This window comes from Uloborus diversus, chromosome 4 (assembly GCF_026930045.1).
Source record: "Uloborus diversus isolate 005 chromosome 4, Udiv.v.3.1, whole genome shotgun sequence".
NCBI classification, from domain to species: domain Eukaryota; kingdom Metazoa; phylum Arthropoda; class Arachnida; order Araneae; family Uloboridae; genus Uloborus; species Uloborus diversus.
The window spans coordinates 178,998,310-179,015,866 of record NC_072734.1 but is presented as its reverse complement, the minus strand read 5'-3'; the positions used below and the strand labels follow the sequence as shown (position 1 = coordinate 179,015,866).

The window sequence follows — 17,557 nt, the reverse complement described above, 5'->3', positions numbered from 1 at the left end:
TGAAGTGGAAACAACATAGTTTTTGTTTGCTCTGAATATGTCAACTTTTGTGCCAACAAAACACAATTTGCAGGAAAGTTCACTTTTCTGTTTCCATTTGAAGAAAATTGCGGCTGAAGGCAATCGAATGCCGCAAGAAGTTTACGGGGATTATGCTTCCTCAATTTCCACGTGTGAGTTTTGGTATAGACGTTTCAGAAGTGGTGATTTTGATACCAATTACAAAGAGCATGATGGACAGCCACAAAAGTTTGAAGACGCCGAATTGGAGGCTTTATTGGACAAAGACTGGTGCCAAACAACTTTACCGAACTCGATGTATTTGAGCCAAGCACTGCGGGGAAAACAGCCACAATATAAGGAGAGACGCAACAATAATTTCGCAACATGATAACGCTCGGTCATACGTCGCGCCATTGGTCAAAACATACCTCGATACCCTGAAATGGGCAATCTTACCCCACCCGCTATATAGCTCAGATATTGCCCATTCCGACTACTATTTGTTTTTGTCGATGACACATGCTCTTGAGGATCAGCACTTTTGCTATTTTGAAGAAGTTCAAAACTGGATCAATTCGTGTATTGCATCAAAAGATGCATCCTTTTTTCGAGTAGACATCCGAAAATTGCCAGAAAGATGGAAAAAGGTAGTGACCAACGATGGACAATCCTTCGAAAACTGAACACAAAACCATTTTTTCACAATAAAACATCAAACTTTAAAAAAAAAATCCTTGAAAACTTATTTCTACACCAGATAGTATCCTATATATCCATTATAGTTGTTTATTTATTGTTGTTATTTTTTCCCGCATTTTTGAAATCAAATATTAAAACTATTAAATTAAAATTGCAATAAATATTTTGATGTAGTATATATTTATTTAATTTCTCAATTTTATTTAATTGTGCTCACACCAGGTGAAAAATAATAAATGCAAAACAAAAAACACTCACATGAAAAGTAAAAGTTCCATGTAAAAAGTCCATTTAAAAGTTCCTTTGTAGCCAAAAAAAAAACACCTTTTACTTTCAAAAACTCAGTAATCCAACGTCATAAAGCACAAAAATTGCAAAATATTGCAGACACGTGTTTTGGTGTTACAAGGAACATCTTTTTCAATGCAAAGAAATGTGAGCTTCTGGATGAAAAGTCATCCGAGAAGCTCACATTTCTTTGCATTGAAAAAGGTGTTCCTTGTAAAACCGAAACACGTGTCTGCAATATTTTGCAATTTTTGTGCTTTATGACATTGGATTACTGAGTTTTTGAATCTTCAGCACAAAGGTATTTATTCGTTACCTTTTACTTTATTCTTATTTACAATGCCTACTTTGTAAACTTCATTGCTCTAATAAAATATCTGTAGAAGATAATTTCACATTTAAATAAACTTTTTGATATCTATTTATATTGTCCTATTTGAACTATGCAATGTCATATGTATTTAATGATTAATCTGTAGAATGAGTACTGTGATGTTACACAATGTACTTAATCTTGTGTGATCTTGGCATTCATATGCTTCACTCATCATACATTCTTTATGTATACATCTATACTTCAGTTACCTTCTGAAATAAAATTGCTCTCATCAATAAAAAAGACCATATGCCACTAATGAATAAAGTATCCTCATTATTGTTACGAAAAGAGGTAAATTATTTCCCAAAAGTATTGGCGACCTTAATTTGCATCAGTTTTTTCTCATTCGTTCTTTCCTTCTTGCAACAAGATCACGTCAGCAGAATATGCAAATTGCCAGTAGCATTTAAGCTCCCGGCATATTGCCTCATGCTGATCCTTCTCAATTTCAACCCAAGTTAGACTTGGTTGTTTTTCAGCAGCTCAGTTTAGTCTGTCCGTTTTTGCCGATAGCTTCAGCTTACTGCTCTTGACATGAATATATAGTTTAATATGTTTAACCTTTCATATGACTTAGAATGTTTGCTTCAGAAGTCATTTAAAGCATAATGAGCTACTTAATATTGTAAAGAGCGTATTCTCAATATCTTGTTTAACATGTCATTGTATATATCATAGCCATAATAAACAAGTAACTTTTAACTTTGGCCCTTCTTGGTATTGCACAAGATAAATGTTTTTTTTTTCTCCCAAGAACAATCACATGTCCTGGTTGAGCTGCCACTAAAAGTTAATAAGCAGAGCTCTTTTAAAAGCTCACAGCTTAACAAACAGAGCAAAGAATAAAGTAATAATTAATAATAATTGCTTCATACTTTTTTTTTCAGTTTCTCTGATTTTGAGCTGCATTAATATAAGTTTGTATTAAACATTTCTTTTCCATCATGATTATTAATTTATTTTCCTTGCTTAACATTTAGCTCAACTCATAGCTGTTGAAAAAAATGCATATACTCTTTCTGCAGAGAAAAACATTTTGGAAGAAAAACTTGAGGTTACCAATGCAGAGGTTATTATTTTCAATTTCCGAGTTTTTTTCAAATTAATTTTCTGCTTTTTAATTTCTTGCATGACCTGTTCAGTGATTTTAATCATAGGTTTATTTAACAGTTCTAATGAAATAAATAACATATCTAGTTTTTTAATATAAAATAAGCTTTCAATGAAAAAAAGGGGGGAACAAAAGTATAGTGATGACTTTTTTTGTCTATTTGTTTTACTGCCTACGATAGGATATTATTATTCATACTTTCACTCATATCTTTATGCATCTGTATTATAGTTAACACCAAATTTTATTTATTATATCTGAAATGTAAAGCACTTTAATTTATGTTGTTTTGTGGTGAGTGCATCTGAATATTTAAAATCATATCCCCAGATCTTTTAAATCACTTTTCTATTGAGTAATACACGGAGTCCTATAATTAATATTTAATAAACTCAGTATTTTTCCCCTGATTGCATATTTAAAAAAAAAAAATCATTCTTTGTCTATGGGAAAAAAATTGAGGGTTTATGACATACCATAATTCAACATTAAAGACAGATGAGCTCAGTCTACAGTATTTTTGCTGCTCAGTAACTATAAATTTGTTGCTAAGTAAAAACTGCTCAATATATTTAATGTCCCATATTTAGTACATATTTTAATGCTTTATGTAGTTTTATTCTGTGCACTGCAGGAAAAGTCGGCAGTGGGCAACCTAAATTAACTGATGGTCTATTTTCGAAGTTCCGCTAACTCCAAGATCAACTTGAGAGGGGTTGGCCGACTGTTTCATATACGATAGAAATACATGGTTGTCTTCAAGGGTGGACACAGCTTCTGGTTTTGGAATGGGTCATGTCCAAACGGGTAGGGTGGGGGAGTCATAAGCGCCATTTTTGGTCATAAATAGGGGATCTGTGGTCCATTTTCAAAATTTAAAGCCTCAAGTCTCCAAAACGCAACTTTTGGCTACGTTTGGTCATCCCTGCCTGGTTGTCTTGTATTCACGGTGTAGTTAAAAAGACACCTGACTTTAAATTGTAGGTTCACTCTCATCGAAATGAACTTTGATGCTCATTAAATAATTGTTTCAAATTGCTGAAATAATGTTAAGTTAACAATTAAATTACACAAGAACAATTTCAGATGCTAAAATATCATTTATTTTAAAATTGAAAATTTACTGTTAGTTCTTTACTTTACATGAAACACTCATTTGAATTGCGGATATGTGTTTTAAACTCGCCAACAACATAGTACATGAGATGACCGACTTTTTATACCATTGGCGAGGCCCTTTTCACACACCATTTATGGTGGAGACTTGCATCATTATCAAGCAGGCTCGAACTTACAGTGGCGGAAAATATGTATACATAGGTAGCAAAAAAGTTTCATTTTATTTAGCACTAGTGGTACCCGCACGGCTTTGCCCGTAGTAGAAAATTAAAAGGTCATTTGGTTCGCCTGTATATTTACAAATAATGGATGATGAATTTCTCGCCAATTGCTATGCTCATTTGCTCGCCCATGTTAGGGTTGTCCTAGTCAGTTTATAAGTCCCCAATGAAGATCAATGGCCCTCTTAAAGCAGTCCACCCCTTTTTGCTCATTACCACCTTTTCCGGTAAGCTGTTCCAAGTGCCCACAGCCCTACTAAAGGAGTAATTTTTCCTAATTTCCAGGTTAGCCTGAGTTTTGAATAACTTAAAACCCCCTATCTCCCCTTGTCTTGCTTTCCGTGAGAAAATTTAACCCATTTACATCTTTCATTTTGATAAATTTAAACAACTGAATCATATTATCAAGGCCAATAAGATGCTTGGGTTTATCAATAGATCTATTTCAAATAAATCTAAAGAAGTTCTTCTGCCCTTATATAGAAGTTTGGTAAGACCTCATTTGGAGTATGCTGTTCAGTTTTGGTCTCCTTATCTTAAGAAAGACATTAATGTATTGGAAAGGGTTCAAAGGCGAGCTACAAGGCTAATAAATGGACTTTCTCACTTAGACTATGATTCCAGGCTTAGAAGGCTAAAAATGTACAGTCTTGAGCAAAGAAGAGACCGATGGGGACATGATTCAGCTGTTTAAATTTATTAAAACGAAAGATGTTACGGGGCTAAAGTTTAGCACTGAAAACAGGACAAGGGGTCATTGTTTTAAGCTTCTCAGGCTAACATGGATGTTAGGAAAAATTATTATTTTAGCAGGGTAGTGGAACCTTGGAACAGTTTACCAGAAGAGGTGGTAATGAGCAAGGGAGTAGATAGTTTTAAGAGGGCCATTGATTTTCACTGGGGATTGTAAATTGACTAGGACCAGTCTAGCTGGGCCCAGAGCCTGTTGCTGGTCGTCACTTTTGTATTTGTATTTCCCCTTTGACTCTCCTTTGCTCCAGGCTATACGTTAAGGTGGTTGAAAAATACATGTAAAAAAAAAGAAAAAGTTTATCCTAGATACCAGGACACCCGTCTATTTTTAGACTTGTGGATAGCAATATACTGGAAGAATTTTAGCTTCCTATTTCAACTGAAAGAGGGTGCTCAACCCCCTCCCCCAAACTTCATCAGCATATGGAGGGAGGTTGCAAAAATACATTGAAATGAAAAAACGACACTACATATTATAATATACACAAGTATTATGCATACACATTGCAATAAAATAATTATTTACAAAAAAAAAAAAAAAAAAAACAGCTGGGGAAATTAAATGTTTCTAAATTTGACATTTTCTATGCTACGCAGGGTTGGCAAGTTTCTGCCGAGGTGGTTAAAACCACTGGTAGAAACCGGTTAAAACCGGCATGGCAAAAACCACTTTCTGCCACTTTGTGGCAGAAACTGGCAAAAACTCACAAAATGAAAAATTAATTCTTGATATACAACAGAAAATGTATGGAAAAAATAATTAATTGTTAAAAAAGTTAAATTTCATCTATTGTATAAATGGTCCACCATGTAGTAACTGGGGTAGTGGTAAAATTTTGACTGGAAAAATAAGTTTTGAGAAATGGGGCCAGTTTGTTTTGCAAAGCTGTGACATTAGGTACAAAATTTAGGCAAGTAAAATTCTGGCACTTTCTTCTTCAAGCACATGACATGATAATTTTAATCACAAACAATTTAGAGGAAGCATATAAGTGAGCAAATTACAATCAGTAATACCTGTTTAATTCTGTATGTCACTCCTATTTCCTAAGCACCCTTGTATGATTTTTTATCCTTTGTTAAAATAATACAAATACTACGAGCCACTGTAATTGGAAAATTCCCTTTCTGAACTAAATCAAGGGCACTAGCATGGTATTTTATTTTTTTAAATGATGAAATAATGTTTATTTTTTTAGTTTACTTAAACAAATATCATTTACTAATTACTTGAGTTATTAAAGACTTTTTTAAGTTTTTGCCAGTTTCTGCCGGTTTTTACCGGTTATAACCAGTTTCTGCCACTGGCACGGCAAAAACTAGTTTCTGCCGGCAGAAAGCCAACCCTGATGCTACGGCTAATGTTAAATTGAGGGGTCATTGAGCACCGACTTAAAATTTGTGTAAGAAGCTAAAACTTTTACAGCATAATACTATTAGCAAGTCTAAAAAAAAATTAGGGGGTGTCCTGGTCTCTAGCTGAAAAAAAGTTTTTTTGAACCACCCTACTATACATATTAAGCCTATTAAGTCTGTTATCATAGTCTAAATCTGAAAGTCCTCTTACCAGTCTAGTAGCCCTTTGAACCCCTTCCAACACAGAAATATCTTTCCTGAGATAAGGAGACCAAAACTGAACAGCATACTCCAGATGAGGTCTTAGTACATCTTCTTAACATATTGTTTTTAAAACATTGTTTCCTTGCTTAAAAGTTGTTACATTGCATTACAGTTGTTGTTGTAAACATTTATATCAAGGTTTATCCAAAAATCAATAAAATTTGTGCACTTTTTTTTCTTTTTTAAGAACAATAGACCAAGAATTTTTTTTTTTAATATTGAGAATTGTGGTATTTGTAGAGATTAAGAAAAATTGTGAAACTTTTTCAAATAACTTTTGATTTAAAACTCAAGTCAATTTTTTGCCAGGAAATAATATTAATAAGTGGTACTCTGGCGAAAAACAAAGTAAAAAAACGTAACCATAATCGACTGAAAATAGTTTTGAGATCAACCAGTTGAATGCGATTGAGGGGTTGTCGATTGCTGTGATAAAAAAGTTGTGACGTTTTTTACTTGCTAAGCTGATTTTGTTTTATGCTTGTGCTAATTTGTACCAGAATAGTAGTTCTTCGTACTTGATGATTCCATATCTTTTGTTTCTCTCCCATATGAAATTGGCAATCATTATTACGTTCATCGAAATATGTTTTTTCTGTCTGATGTTTGTGCATGAATATATTTTTTATTTATTGAAAAAAAAAAAAATCATCTTTGGTTGTTTACTGCTGAAATTTTTCTTCATTATTCTTGAATAAATGTTCCGTATTTCTCCAAGTAAACCTTTTAAATGATTCAACAAATTTTCTTTTGCTCATTTTGTGGTTAGATGTTTTTTCACGAAAAAATTTGTCTTGAAATGTGTAAAATGTTCTATCTTTTTTATGAGCTCCAATTTTAAAAAGGGAAATTTGTACTTGTATTTATTAAAATGTTTTGCAAAAATATGCTAGAAAGTTTTTTTTTTTTTTTTTTTTGTCCTAATCCTTTCATGTTTTGTTCTTTTTAGTTGAAAAAATTAGAAACTGCTTTAAACGATGAAAAAAATACTGTTACTACACTTTTTAAAGAAATAGAATGTTTGAAAGAAAAGAATAAGGTAATAACATTTCTGAAGTATTTTCTTTCCAGGATGAGTTCAAAATGAAATTGCTGACTATATTTTAAATGGAATGTTCGATGTTTACTCAGTCAAGCTTTAAAAACCTTCTGTACTTATTTTAGGTAACTAGTAATGAACTTCTAAACCGCTTAGATGAACTGGAAATGCTCAGGCAAAAAGAAAATGAATATATAGCTTTACTTGAAGATTTTGATAAAGAAAAGACTGAGCTTCAAGAAAATGTAAGAGGTGTTAATGAGTTTTAACATTTTAAATTAATTCATTCTTTTACAAATGTTTCATGCTACCCAGTGCTAGTACATCATTTTTTGCAAGAATTAATGTTATTATCTTTTTTTTTATTCCATCCATTCTATATTAATGTATTATTATTATTATTATTTGTGACACTTTAGAAGTTAGAATAAGTAACAATAAAAGATGAAAAAGAAGTCGAAAATAGGTTTTACTTTTTGTCATCTATTATGAAAGGCAAGTTGCTTACAAGATGTTTTACTGGGGGCAACAACAAAACGTTTGGATATTATTTTGCAAGTTGATGAACTCTTTAATAATTTAAGTTATTCATTTCTTAATGCTCAAAATTTTTTTTATACTGTGCAGGCTTCTGAATTGTTTTTATGAAAGCATGTTTAAACTCTTTTGATAGACGGAAAATGAATGGGTATCTCAAGGTTTTTTTTTTCTCTTGCTGAAAAAGAAGGAACAATTTGGTAGGAAAAGAAAAAAAAAGTATTTTTCTACAAATAAATTTTTAAGCTGACAAGTTTTACATGATGAATAATGTTAACCATATTCAGTAAGTTACCGCCCTATAGCCAGGGCTAAGGCAGAAATGCATGAAATACACCGCCAGCTCAGTCAATTCCAGTCGAGGACTGCAGTTTTGTGCTTATTAGCACTCATCAGCCCGGCTTAGGAAGTGGCTCAGCTGGAGGTGGAAAACCTCTTAAGGAAGCCAAGAGTGCCAAACAAACTGGTAGCTAATACAGAATTAGCACAGACCAGACGAGTGCCCTAAACAATGGTTCGGTTCAACTCGAATATTGAAGGCAAGGCATGGTATATTCTGTAAGTTACTGCCCTATAGCCAGGGCTAAGGCCCCTATATATATACGAGCCGACGCATCAGCTTAAGATCAGCCTTTTTGGATCGGAGCGCGTGTTTGAGTGGTTGTCTTTTCTGGCGAGTAATCGCGTTTGGTGATTGTTCACCGCGAGCGATTATTAGTGGCCCGTGAATTGTTTATTAAATAAAGTATTATTTTCTGAAAATTTGGCGAAACGCGAAACTTTACTGTGGTAACCCAACCAGCGCAACAATGAAAAATCCGATCCAAAAAGGCTAAACTTAAGCTGATGCGTCGGCCTGTCTATATAGCGGCTGTAGCCAGGGCTAAGGCAGAAATACATGAAATACACTGTCAGCTCAGTCAATTCCAGCCGAGGACTGCAGTTTCATGCTTATTAGCACTCATCAGCCCGGCATAGGAAGAACTAATTACTCGATCAGTTTTTGTCTACACTTTCTTAATTCTTGGGGCAACATGTTGCAGACTTTAGAATACAACATTTCTCTTACATGCACCTTCTTTCTGAGTAGTTAGAAGAAGGCAAAGATGAACATCTGTCCTTTGTCTTCCTGTTGTGACTTCAATGAAGTATTTTAAGTTTGCGGTCATATAACTAGAAAATGATGATGAACTTGGATGAACCAATCTAGAATCAGTGGATATATTTCCATCATGTATTAAGCCAGTAGGGGTCTCAAATGCTTTTACCTAATGCCAAGAGCTTTTCATTCAGCAAATTCATCTAGTATATTTTTTTTCCACCATGCTTTGTATGGCTAGTAGTATTATACAAGCTTGTAACAAAGGGTGGATTTAGGACTGAATTCTGATGAGGGGTAGACTTTTTTTTTTTTGTTTAGAGAAATTTATTATTTTAATATTTTCCTATGTCCTCTCACAATGATAAGGAGAAGAAACCCCTTTGCTTCTCCATAAATTTGCCTATGTATGGAATATGATTGGTGTGGGAGATTTACTATGTTAGTGGAACGTCTTAGCATATCCTGTTAAAATGTTGATCTTACCCTATCACCTGTCGAATCATTTGGAAAATTGGATGAGACCATTATTGATAATAGGGAAACCACATGTTGACCAAAATGTTATTTCATGTGCTGCTTGTTGCTTAAAATTTGAAATTTCTTTTGAAAGCATCAGAGGTTACATTCTCATTTGCAGGGGTGCCCATCTTCGGCACCCATGGTGCAGATTGTGACATTGAAATGGGGGGGGGGGTATGATGGGTATTTTTTCTAACTTGGGGGGAGTTCTTGCTTTTGGGGGGCCTTTATAAAATTTAGGGGGCTGCACCTTTGTTTTGGGATGGTTGGGCATCCCTGTCATTTGTGACATATCTAAATTAATGCTGTTACCTGAAATGTCACCCTGTATTTTGTGGTGGTTCAGAATGTTTAGTAGTTTATTTCCAGGCTCCAAACAAGCGAATTGTGTATTTTCATTCCTAAACAGATGAATACATTGAAGCAAAAATGTTATATTTCTTATCTTGAACTTTTCAAATTAAAAACATAACTAATAATTTCAGAAAACAATGATGCAGAAAAAAAAAAACATCTAAATTATTATTTTTTTTTACATTATATATTGAAAAGCTATAGTTGTAATAATTTTAGAATAATTATAGTTTTTATTTTTCACAAAATCTTAACAGCATTTGAAACAGTTTTGTTTCTAGATATTTCATTAAACATTTGTTTACTGTTATATATAGAAAGATACAAATGAAAACAAGCTTCAGGATTTAGAAGATTCTATAGCCAGGTTAAATGATATCTTGCAAGAGGTAAGTGATTTAAATTTTGTTGTTCACAAAAAATAATTTTTACTTCAGATTTTAGTATAATTTGAACGGAAAAATTTGATTTGCACACTTTTCATGCATAGAGTAGTTATACAATACCTGAAAGCTTAAATTTCCAAGCAAACTATATCGTTCTTATAGCCAGGAATCCCAAGTTATCTCTTTTTGGGTTCTTCTATGTTTCAGTATAATGCTGGAATAGCATTAACAATAATCAAATTGTAACGAAATTAATAGAGAAAAAATTAGACCATCATGTAATTTTCATCGGGTATTTTTTCATGTATCAATTTTTTTTACATTCGTGTAATTATTGCCTTAAATTTTAGAAAGCCAAGTAATTTTATCAAGTCAATACATTTTGTATTCCCACCAAGACATCAGCATCATTGAAAGTACTGCCTTTACTGTATCTTCAGTTACAGTTTCGAAAAATCATTATTAAAAAATTCACATAACTCTCATAAATAGATAAAAATATTAAAACAAATGAATTCAAAATTTGAGTAGAAATGTTGAAGTAGTTAAAACAACAATCGATCAAGTAACAACAGTCACTTGTTCAGATTTTGTTTTTTTTTTTGGGGGGGGGGGATCAACGCAGTTGGCGCTTTGGAGCCCTGCAAAATTTTTTGCAGGGGGGGCTGGGCTCAAAATTTATAGATCTATGCCTGCTTAAGAACTCTGAGTTTTTAACTTTAGTCGCAGGTTACAAATGTTCTATGTCATCTTCTAGTGCTAAAAGTTTTTTTTTAAAGATTATGTACATATTCTAAACAGTTTTCTAAGTTGTCGTAAGGTTCGTTTTACTTAATTATAAGGAGCTATATCTTTTTTAGGGAGGGGAGGGGGGCAGCATCTAAGATCAGATACAAAATATTCTTAGACAAAAGACCCATCTCATATCTTAGAATTGAAAAATCTTTTAGTAAAACTTCTGTTTTAAATTATTGAACAATTAGATTTATTGAAAATATTTAACATTGAATATGTAATTGAAATGAGGGGACTCAATCTACACTCCTACTAAATGCGTTATATTTTACTTTTTAAGCTTGGACTATAAAAAAATTTCTGTACCAAAAACATTTATCCTAAAAGACTTTTTTGAGGGTTTGTATATGTTTGCCAAGTTCTGTTTAGGTTTTAATCTTTTGTTATGTTCCTTTTTTATTTGCTTTACTATTACATAATTCATCTCTTATTTTGTTACTACTTTCAACAATGATTTGCTTATTTCAATTTCAGTATTTTAAATATCTTTTTTTAAATATAGAATGAAAGTGAAATAAATGAATTGAAAAAAGAGAGATTAGAACTTTTGCAGTACAAAGAAGATAGAGAAGAAAAATTGGCACAATTGCAACAGAATTGTAACCAGCTTTTGAAAGAAGCTGAGGTTTGGAATTTAAGGTATTTTTAGTGTTTTTTAAAATTATATTAAGGTTCTTTTTAATTGAATAAAATATTTCAAAGCAAATTACTATCTGATGTATCAAAAATTCCCTTGGGTTTATACAAAAAAGTTACAACTGTATTATATTATTGTTGTAGATATGCTGCCATATTTTTATGTCTACTTATGGTTTTCCAAGTTTTTAAAATTCTTGAACAATATCAACTATTACTTATAAAATCAATGTTAAACTCAAGCATTAAAAATTTCATACTTTTTTTTTTGTGGTTACAAACCACACAAGTTCAGAAATAGATGAAGATTACATAGGCAGGGAAGGGAATTTACAAATAAATAATGAAGTTATTAAAAGCTAAATGAATTGAACCAGAAAACAAAGAACATGATTTAGACCAGTATTTTTCAAGAAGTGCCTGGCAGCTAAAAGACAATGTTCATAGATTTATCAAAAGATGAATTGGGGCAGTGAGAAGAAAGGGGATGTAAGTGGACATTTTCAAGTTTTGAGTAAAACGCGTTTACAGATTAGCTCCTAGGTAGGCTTTCATTATTTTTTTTTTTCCAAATCATGCTGTATAGAAGCACCTACCAGGGCTACTAGTACCATCTCTTGCCCCAAGACAGAGGAGAGGATCACCTACCATTTGTACTAGTTATCTCCAAATTTTTAAATTTTGCCATTTACATCCCTTTGCTTCTCACTGCCTCAATTGTACCAAATTTTGTGGCTGTAACTGTTATGACATTTTAAATTTCATTTTCATTGCAAGTTATTGTGTGTATGTGAAGAAATAAATTTATTTAAAATACATAAGGGCATTAATAAGTTAATTGCAGGTGCCTCTTTGGCTATGAGGCACATTCATGAATGCGATACACTCTGCCTTCTAATGAACTTAAAAGGCAATAGGGGGAGCTGAAGAAATTCTTGGGACAGATTGGATCCCAAGGCCCTGTTTTGGGAGCGTTTAGTTTTCATCTTCCTACCCATGAAACTTCAAAAAACTAAGCATCTTGCTTTTTTTTTTTTGAGTCTTTAGTAAAATTTATATTTTAAAGTATTTTACTGTTTATGTTATATTATTTAAAAAATAGGTTGAACTAGTTTTATGTGCATAAATATTTTAACTTTTTAACATATTTAGTGAGGAAATGATTGATTTCTTGTTTTGCTTAGCTTTTAGTTTCATTTCAAGTTCAGTTGTTTCTTTTAGAGTTTCAGAATTGAATGAGAAGTTGACACAAGAATCAGTTTTAAATAAAGAGCTGGAAGCAAATTTAGCTACAAGTCACGAAGAAATTGAGGTGAGAAGCGATTTTCAGTGTAAAAGTAATTGGCTTGTTTTATGAAAGTACTAGCGGTACCCGCACGGCTTTGCCCATAGTAGAAAATTTAAGAGGTCATTTGGTTAGCTTGTAAATTTACAAATAATGGGTGATAAATTTCTCGCCAATTTGTTATATTCATTTGCTCGCCCATGTTCCACCCTATGATAATTTGCTCGGTAAAATGTTCTTAAAATTGGAATAGAAAAAGAGCAGAATCAAATTTTTGAAAAATCGCTTTGAGGTGCACACCCCCACGCTATAAACAAATTGTGAGCCAAATTTCAAAAAAATCAGCCAAACAGTCAAAGCGCTATGCGCATCACAGACATCCAGACTTTCAGCTTTATTATTGGTAAAGATTGCACAACCTCTTAAAACAGTTCTGAAAAGGGTCTTAGAATATTGAACGCTTATGTTTCTTTGTTATTTTCTATTCAAGAATGCTATAAATATGTTTTGTGTAATTCTCAAGAAAAAAAAGGAACATAAAAAGAGACTGTAGGCACCTGCCTTTTAATTCCAAGCTCCATTTTAATATTTATGAAAGAATAACATGAGAAAAATATATAACACGAATTTATTAAGTCAATTCTTCTTTTAATAAACACGTGAAACGATCAATTTTGTCATTTTTCGATTGATGGCCGATTTTTAGCTTAGAAAAGGGGAGAGGTAAAGCCCCTTTAATTTTTGAAAGTGAGATGGGTAGTTTGCATCCTTGCTCCATATATGAGCCCCCTACGATACACTTTTTTTAAATATTGCTTTAACTTTCTTGTTATACAAACTTTCAATGTACATAAGTGTTTTTTTATCTAAAACTATTTGGTATTTCAGTTACACTGTTCTATTTATGAAACATTCAGCTTTTATGTTGATTATAGCATAAGTCCGTTATTACTTGACTAGCTTCTAGTACTCTTATTTTATGCATATATTTTTATAAACAGTTTGTCTGATTTGGTATTTTTTATTTTTCAAGTCTTTAAAAAACTTGGTGGAAACTTTCCATTCATTTGACAACATGGAGAATTCTGAAATGGAGACTCAAAGTAAATGTTCAATTTTTAGATCATTTTTATTTTCATGAAAATCCTTGATACATTCATTATTAAATAAATTTTGTTAACAATGTATTAGTTACTCTTAAACAAAAATGATTTGAACTATACTACTTAATTTATTTTAAACTATGGCTGCATTTTCTCTTATTAAATTTGTACTTTTGTTATTCTTAAGGTTTTGGTAACATTTTTAAAGTTCAATGTTATTTTTCCTCCAGATTCTAAAGAAGAAAAAATGCAGTATCTTTTAAATTCATCAACGGTAAATATGTTTAAAAAATATAATGATAAATGTTTACTAGTACTCTTTATAAGATAACAAAAGAGAAGCAAAGGGATGTGAGTGGGCTTTTTAAAGTTTTGAGCAAAACACCTGCATAGTTCAAACCTTTGGTATGCTTTCCTTGAAAAGTTTTTCTAAATCATGCTGTTTAACAGCATCTATTAAGGCTACTACAGTCGAACTCACTTATAACAAACCTGATTTTAGGAGAACCGAGATTTAACGAGGAAATCAGAATAATTTGTGTGTTACAATGTTAATCTACGAGAGCATTAGTCGCTTAAATCTATAGTAGCATTTAAGCATAAATCTATAGTAGCATTAATCTATAGTATAGATCTATAGTATAAATCTATAGTATAGAGAGCATAAATCTATAGTAGCATTTAACGAGTAAATCCCTCTTAAAGCGAGAATTTTTTTTTTTTTTTTATGATTTATAAACATTTTGTTACTTACAACTAAGCTTATTCTTTCTTGGAAAAGTTTCTTGACCATTTGACCATTCTGAAGTCAACAGGAAGCTTGTGATAAGTAACATGTCCAGAGATCAAGTCATGATTTTTTTTTTTTTTTTTTGAATTTGTGGAGTAGAAAAACAATTTAAAACTATTTGTTGATGCCAATGTTATCACATCTTAGATATACTTCTGAGGATGTTGTAACACAAATTCAAGCTAATGCAAATGAAAAAAATAATCAAAGCAACAGTGATTACGACATATGAAGCTTAACAACTTTTACATAATCGATGATTTTTGACATGCAGAAAAACTTCAGACTTTTCCCAAAGCCAGTGGTACAGATGACGATGTTTTTCAGGCTAAGAATATTCCTTGAAAACCCAAGAAAGAGACAATGAGACAGTTCAGAGCAGACAGTTCTTTGGTGCATGAATAAGAATTATAATGTAAAAACAGAAAAAGGAATACGACTTCATCTTTTTATCTCAAACTCATTTTTACGAGCACTTGATTTGAACGAGCAAGTATCACGGTTTCTTCGTGCTCATGGTCTCTAAGTGAGTTCAACTGTAGTACCATCTCTTGCCCACAAATAAATAAGAGTTTATCCTACCATTTGTACTAGTTATTTCCAAAATTTTAATTTCGGCAATTACACCCCTTTGCGTTTAGGTGCTTCATATATGTTTAAATTTTATTTTCTTTCTACTATTGCAATTCTGATTTAAAATGTGGTTAAAAAAATTTTAAAAATTATTAAACCACACAAATTTAAATTATTTGTTTTGAAAGGTTTTTCACTACTTGGGTGTTATATTCCATGAAAAAAATAATAAATTTTAAAAACAATATTTCAGAGTTAAACTCTTTATATATTTTTCAGTGTGTAATAACTACTCGATCATGAAAAAAAAGTTAACGTTATTATACTTTTCCAATACATTATACTCTCGTCAATATATTTCTTAGTGCTAAAGCTTTCTGAAACAACATACTTGAAATTAATACATAAAGAAATCGTATACTTAAAAATATTTTGAATTGAAAAATGAATTGGTTATTCAAATTGCTTCTTGGAGTTTTTTTTTAAAACCCTGGAGTTTGTCTTTGATTTTGCTATCAGTAGGTGTCATAATGTTCTAAAGATTGGCAGCTTTCATTTAATTTCTCTTGGGGAAATTACCTAAAAAATCCTGTTCACATTTTGAAAGTTTGAAAATGAATGACCTAAATGTAATAATCAAAGTAACATGCATGAAGAATGAAGGAAAAAAAAAATCCATTACTGATACTCTAAGCCTTGAGAACAAACAGGTGAATTTACTGCCAAATTTTATATTTTGGTATACAGTTTCTATGTTTAGTTATGTTGAAGTGTCACTTTAATTTTTAAGATTGTATCCATTGTTTTGCTGCAATATGTCTTTCATTATGCATATTATAAATTTTTGTAACTTTCATAAATATTTCTCTCTTGAACTTCTATCAGCATACATTTTTTTTTCTGTCAAACATTTCTTTGTAATTTTCCGAGCAGTTTCTGCAGATTAATTCTGTAATTATACAAAACATTTAATATACTGTAAAATAAGCTAAAGTAATGAGCAAATAGATAGGTTAAAAATATAATTCTGTGTGTTGAAATGGTGTAACCACCATTTAAAATGGTTTTATGTTTCCGTTTTTACTGTAATAAAATATTCACCAATGTTAGTTAAAATGTATGTCCTTGTAGGTTTTAATAAAACTGCAGAAACAACAAGAAGAAAACACACTGTTGATTGAAAAGTTAGAAACTGAAAAAAAGCAAATCTTAGATATGGAAGGTACTTTATTTTAATGTGTATATGTATTTGATTATAAAATGTACAATGAACACGTAATACAAAATCCCTTTGTATCTGGTACTTCTTAACAGAGTTTACTGTAATGGTGCATTTTTGTTTTAATAGAAAAATTTAGGGCTTCTAAAAATACTAATGTGTAACCCTTCATACTCGCTTGTTTCAGATTTCATGGTGAAATTTTTTTTTATGCATTTTGTTAACTAATAAGTTTTCAAATGAAGGTTTGAAAGTATTATTTGTGGGAAAATATTGTCTTTTTATTTAAAAATTTATTTTAAAAAAAAGTGGTTTTTTAGCTTTAGTCACATGCAATCTCTCAGCTCATGGAAATACATTTTAAATTTCCTAAATTAATATGTTATATATTATAAAATGAAAACAATTTCACTTTTTAATGATTTAGTGATATTTCAATACTAATGTTCATTTTATTTTAAATATCTTTTGTTAGACAGTAGGGCTCGACCGATGGCATTTTTTGGCCGATGGGCCGATGCCGATTGTTGGCCGATTGTTCAAAGATGGCCGATTGCCGATTGTTTTCCTCCAAATGGCCGATGGCCGATGGCAAAAAAAAAAAAAAAAAAAATCAGAAATAAATTTATAAGATTGTCAGGGATTTAAAGGATCATTAATTCTTTTCACTTTGCTTCTTTGCTCCGAATAAGGAATTGTAATCACAAAAAAAAAATCAGATTTCGACCTAAATTTCTATTTTACGATTACCCAATTAAAACTTCACAAGTTTTTTCGGCACATGTGTACATGCATATGTACCTAAGAACATATAGATGACCAAAATATCCATTTTGAACACCTCCTTAGTTAATTATCGCAAATTCTTTTGTGATGTCTTAATGCGCGAAAACTTGCGTCACTCAAAAACGTTATGAAATAGTAAGTTGAAAACTCATACGCACGTAGTATGATCTAAGAGTTCGAGGACAAGTTATATAAAACCTCACCCTGAATAGTTCACATTACCGAAGTACATATATCTAC

The 17,557-nt window shown here is 31.7% G+C and overlaps 1 protein-coding gene across 1 annotated transcript in view; it reads left to right on the top strand.

Moving 5' to 3' along the window:
- The window catches only part of LOC129221638 (transport and Golgi organization protein 1 homolog), a 56,275-nt gene that overhangs the window by 14,699 nt on the left and 24,019 nt on the right, over nt 1-17,557 (top strand). Inside the window, exons 6-14 of the mRNA XM_054856165.1 lie at nt 2,350-2,438; nt 7,143-7,232; nt 7,358-7,477; nt 10,062-10,133; nt 11,428-11,564; nt 12,783-12,873; nt 13,880-13,949; nt 14,180-14,223; nt 16,444-16,534. Of these exons, the coding sequence (XP_054712140.1) occupies nt 2,350-2,438; nt 7,143-7,232; nt 7,358-7,477; nt 10,062-10,133; nt 11,428-11,564; nt 12,783-12,873; nt 13,880-13,949; nt 14,180-14,223; nt 16,444-16,534 (804 nt within the window). The remainder of the gene's footprint in view (nt 1-2,349; nt 2,439-7,142; nt 7,233-7,357; nt 7,478-10,061; nt 10,134-11,427; nt 11,565-12,782; nt 12,874-13,879; nt 13,950-14,179; nt 14,224-16,443; nt 16,535-17,557) is intronic.